Source organism: Eptesicus fuscus, chromosome 1 (assembly GCF_027574615.1).
Source record: "Eptesicus fuscus isolate TK198812 chromosome 1, DD_ASM_mEF_20220401, whole genome shotgun sequence".
In the NCBI taxonomy this organism is placed as follows: domain Eukaryota; kingdom Metazoa; phylum Chordata; class Mammalia; order Chiroptera; family Vespertilionidae; genus Eptesicus; species Eptesicus fuscus.
The window spans coordinates 6009325-6014187 of record NC_072473.1 but is presented as its reverse complement, the minus strand read 5'-3'; the positions used below and the strand labels follow the sequence as shown (position 1 = coordinate 6014187).

At 39.0% G+C, this 4863-nt stretch overlaps 1 protein-coding gene across 1 annotated transcript; it reads left to right on the top strand.

Moving 5' to 3' along the window:
• Nucleotides 1-2659: 2659 nt before the first annotated feature.
• On the top strand, nucleotides 2660-3342 carry LOC129150160 (ferritin, heavy subunit-like). The gene is made up of 2 exons (XM_054720403.1): nucleotides 2660-2764; nucleotides 2971-3342. The coding sequence occupies exons 1-2, from the start codon at nucleotides 2660-2662 to the stop codon at nucleotides 3340-3342; spliced, it is 477 nt and encodes a 158-aa protein (XP_054576378.1).
• Nucleotides 3343-4863: the final 1521 nt, after the last annotated feature.

Sequence of the window (4863 nt, the reverse complement as noted above, 5' to 3'; positions counted from 1 at the left end):
TTATCTACCATTCTCCCCCCAACTTCAGCTTTGCTCCATCCCTGCCCCCATGGCTCCCCCATCCTCCATGGGTTGTATGAGTTCAGGGAGACTGATGACCAGATCCTTGTTGGTGGCCAGTCAACAAAACCCATAATACTTGCCCTGCACCAGGTGCTAGGCCAGCATCGAGGAATTAATCAGATGTGGAGCTTACACTCAGGGACTGTCCATTCTGGTGAGATCAATACTCTGTGGTTTTAGCTGCCATGACAGTGTCCCCCACACGAGGGGACAGATAAAGATTTGCTGGATCAGTAGTGAATGTTGGTGTCCCTCTGCTCCCAAGAGCACCTTGGCTCCTCAAATAAGAAATCAACTCCACTCTTTTTTTAGATCCCTAGTGCCTGGCACCACCCCTGCCACATGGCTGGCGCTTGATAAATAAACATGTGTCAAGTAAATAATGAAATTATTAAGATTTGAAAGATTTATAACTTGTCTTAGGTGTTGCTAGCAGTAAATTTCAGATATTTAAAAAGGCAAGAATTGGTCTTTGTCACCTTCTGTGTGTTTCCAACTGTTAGCCTTAATATGTTTTGAATCTAGAAATAATGAGTTCTGAATTTTTGATGAGTGAGGAAGAAGAGAGAAAAAAGAATAGAATAGAAATGTTCTGGCTGAAAGCTCAACAGTTACACTTTTAGGCAGAGCTTTTAGAGAATGCTTAGAGCAGTCTAACTGGGATGCATCACAGCAAATAAACTAATTGCTTTTTATTCACAATGATAAAAGTAATCATGGGCAGATTAAACTAAGTGATAATTTATCTTTTCCCCTATTGCATATATTAAAATAAGTATGGGGTTAACATGCTTGAAATTTGTATCTCATTTCTTTTCAATCTTCCACTAAGGTTGGCAGTAATTAGTGAAAATAATCAAATTACTTTCTAAAAAGAAGTAAATATACTGGATAATTAACATATTGACTGATCAACTATTTGGTGTGAACATGACAAATTACCTGCCACTTTCACCCGTGAAACTGACAGAGCAGAAGAAACAGTTACACAGCAAATCCCTCAAAACAAGATTTTTGACATTTTAAACAAGCTAATTGTCAGGATGGCCAATTAAAAATAAACATATTTAGATTTTCTAAATACATTTGAGTTTCATTTTATATCACCATGCCTTGTTCAATTTATCCTTTATATGTGACCCCTAAGGTCAGGCAGGCACTTTTTTAAAAAGCTACAAACTCATATTTAGCTTCAGAAATTGAAGAATTAGCTCAAATCAGGAATTTCCTTGTTTTTCTCTGTTATTGCATTTCCTCTTTGGCAATATAACAACAACAGCTTGGATTCTTTTAATGCTTTATCATTTTAAGTGCCTAGAGGCATTTTCTATTCCCCCAAAGCATCCATTCCCAGCTGGATGTGGTACTATTAGTGCGAACTTAGAATCTCTTACTAAGAAGGAAGCAAGGAGATGTGTACTAATTTCCTTTTTGCTTTTATAAATGTCTCTCCCTTGCAGTTTGATCTGCTTTCCTGAGTGGGCAAGAATGAGTGGAAACTCAGCTTGAGAGCCGATTGCTAGTAATCCTAGGTTGTCCCTGAGAGTGGGTGGAGCAGGTGACCATTATCCATCCATTATGTTCTGGCCAGGGCTGGTTGACAAGCTCCATCCTGGAGCTTTATTGCCTTTGTGAAAAAGCCTTTCCAACCCCACTCCAGTCTCACCTATTAATCATAACAGCTACTTTTTATTGAGTGTTCCTAGGTCTTGTGCAAAGCCCATGGCATGCATTAGCTCACTTAATCCAATGGCATGGCTTATCAGAGGCTTTTCATTAAAAAGATAAATTGACGTTAACAAGCATTGATTTCCAAAGATTTATGTTGTCTTCTCTATTATACTCTGTCTTGGCCCAATACGATTGAACTTTTAAAAGGTATTTTGTAAAATACATTAATGTGTTTTTGCAAAGATATGATGTATATTTTGTGTCTAGTGTGCGCATTGCAGATTTGGCATTTGGGCCACATCCTAACAGAATATTTACTTTGATAACTATACATCAGGCGAAAACAAGAGCACATTTGGCTGTGAGTCAAGAAATCTAAATCTTTAGTCCTGTCTTTCCTGGTTACAGACTGGAAAAGGAAAGAAGAGCTAGCTGGCTTAAATTTTTTCTTCCTGCTTTTAGAATGCTGTGTGCACATAACGTTTACCTTAAGGAGAACCAGAAAATCAGGGAAGAATTGAACAAAATTCTTCTCGTTGCCATTTCTGTGAAAAAAATTCTAGGTGACTTGAGTCCAGGGATTTCACCTTAAATGCCTAGGTAGTAAAATGAACGTAAGTGGCCTGCCCTCTCAGAGCCCTGTGTGACATTGCCATCTCCATGACACAGACCAAGTACAAAGCCCAATGGCATAACACTAGAAACCTTCTTTGCATTGACATCCACCATTTAATAACCACTTTGAAAGCACATTAGGCCATTCTGATTCCACTTGAGTGTGTAAGTGACCTTAACTTGTTGGTAGGTTGAAAGCACAGAATGAATGCAATGTTTTAAAGTGTACTAGCACGTTGCCAACCTTACATTATCTTAGTCCAAAAAATATGGGGAGCACTGTTTATGCCTGGTGTTTTCTAAAGCTGAGATGGCAGCCAAGCACCTCCTCTCTGAAGAGTGTAGCATTGCTCTTAATCACATGCATTCTTATGAGCTGCACATCAGTGATGCTTATTTATCTACTAGAGGCCTGGTGCATGAAATTTGTGCATGGGTAGGGTCCCTAGGCCTGGCCAGTGATCAGGGCCGATTGGGGCCTTCCAGCTGTCGGCCAGGGCCTTCCTTTGTTCTGTGCCACCCCCTGGTGGTCAGTGCACGTCATAGTGAGCAATCGAACTCCCAGTCTCCTGGTAGAACTCCTGAGGGGACAATTTGCATATTAGGCTTTTATATAGAGAGATGGCCTGTTATTACATTGAAGGCCCAGGAGAACCTCTTTTTGCCACATTCTTTGAAAACCAAGCTGAGGTGAAGAGGGAACTTGGAAAGCAATTCCTAAAATATCTAAGAGGATGTGAAAGTAAAATCTGCCTTCCAGTGATTAAGAGGCCTGAGATAGATAACTGGGGAACTGGCAGACGAGCTCTAGAGTCTGCCCTGGAATTGGAGAACCACTTAAGTAAGCTCCTGCTAGACCTGGAGACCATAGCTTCTGCCAACAATGAATATGATGTCTTATGCTTCATGGGAAAGTACCTGGAGGAACAGAAGAGTACAAACTACCTGCCATGCCAGCTAAGATATCATAAGGAATTAGAAAATCAGGCCTAGGAGGAGGAAGACCGATAGAAAAAGCCTGGTGAAGTGTTAGATAAATAGACCTAACATCTAAATGTAACAAAGCAAGTCTTCCCATTATAGTAGGTCCAAAAATCAGCTACTTGAGAATCTTAATCTTCTCCATATGACAGAAGACTGCTCTTCTTCACTGGTATGTGTACAAATAAATCTTTTTTACATTATAAAAGAAAAAATATGGGAAGGGTTTTATTAAGAGGCTTGCAAGGTCAGTGTAGATGAAATTCACCTGGATTAGTGATTCTATCTTAAATTATATATATATATATATATATATATATATATATATATATATATATTCATTTTGGCAATACAGTATGCCATTGATGTAAATTTATGAATACTATACAATTTAGAAGAAACTGAAATTACCTGACCCATCTAAAGTTATGAGTCTTGTGAGTGAGTACTTGTCTGCTGGCCAGACCTCAGCATAGACTTTTCAGAAGTGGTGGGTGTCAGACAGCTCAGAAGAAAGCAAAGATAACAGGGTCTGGGAAACTAGACTCCAACTTGAGCTCTAGTGATGACAAAGATTCTGATTGGTTGAATGAACAATGTTGAAGATGCAAGAGAAGAGTTTTAATAAAATTGATTCATAAAATGTCTTTGGGTACAAAGCTATTTTTTCTAATTTACTGTCATTTAAGTATGATAAGTTCACAAATTAAATATTTAAATAGAAAAAATCTAGTTTGGTGTTACTTGTTCCTCAAGAACCTAGGTTGGGTTCTAGATATCACTTTCCTGTTAGTGGTAGTCATGGGTGATCTGTTGAAAATTCTCTTCTAGAAATTTAGAACAGGTGTTGTTTTTTTTTAATATATTTTTATTGATTTCAGAGAGGAAAAGAGAGGGAGAGAGATAGAAACATCACTGATCAGCTGCCTCCTGCATACTCCCAACTGGGGATCGATCCTGCAACCTGAGTATGTGCACTTGACTGGAATTAAACCCAGGAAACCTTCAGTCTGCAGGTTGACACTCTATCTACTGAGCCAAACAGGCTAGGGCCAGAACAGGTTTGGTCTCAGTTCTCAGCATCTCTCCACCTTCACAGTGATTATCTGTAGCAGGTGTGCAGTCACCCCAAAAGTTCTCTCAGGATCCTGATATCCATTATTTGGGTCTAGAGACAAACTTACATCCAGCAAATGTGTCAACTTTCCCATTTAGTCGTGACAAACACAAATTAAGTCACAGATATGGTTGTGTATACCTACAGGCGGTTGGCTTCATTCCCGTGTCCATTGATGAGGACAGAAGTTGTCCCTCAGGTTTTACCTTTTCCTTTGAGATGCTCTGAATCTGTAGATTCCCCAATATGAAGATATCATATGCAAATTAGGGATGTAAAATATTATTGGTATATTTCAGTGAGACTGCCAAGATTTATTCTTCATTGGTTTGCCTTTTCTATGTACTAAGATATTCTGTGTCTGACTTGGCAGGGATGGTTATTTCAAGTTGTCCTAATGGTTTCAATTTTCAAAG

Excerpts from the sequence above, each read along its gene's own strand:
- LOC129150160 (XM_054720403.1), top strand. The coding sequence starts at position 2,660 with ATGGCAGCCAAGCACCTCCTCTCTGAAGAGTGTAGCATTGCTCTTAAT. Across the intron at positions 2,765-2,970 it reads ATTTATCTACTAGAGGCCTG|ATGGCCTGTTATTACATTGA; the intron begins GTGCATGAAATT and ends TTATATAGAGAG.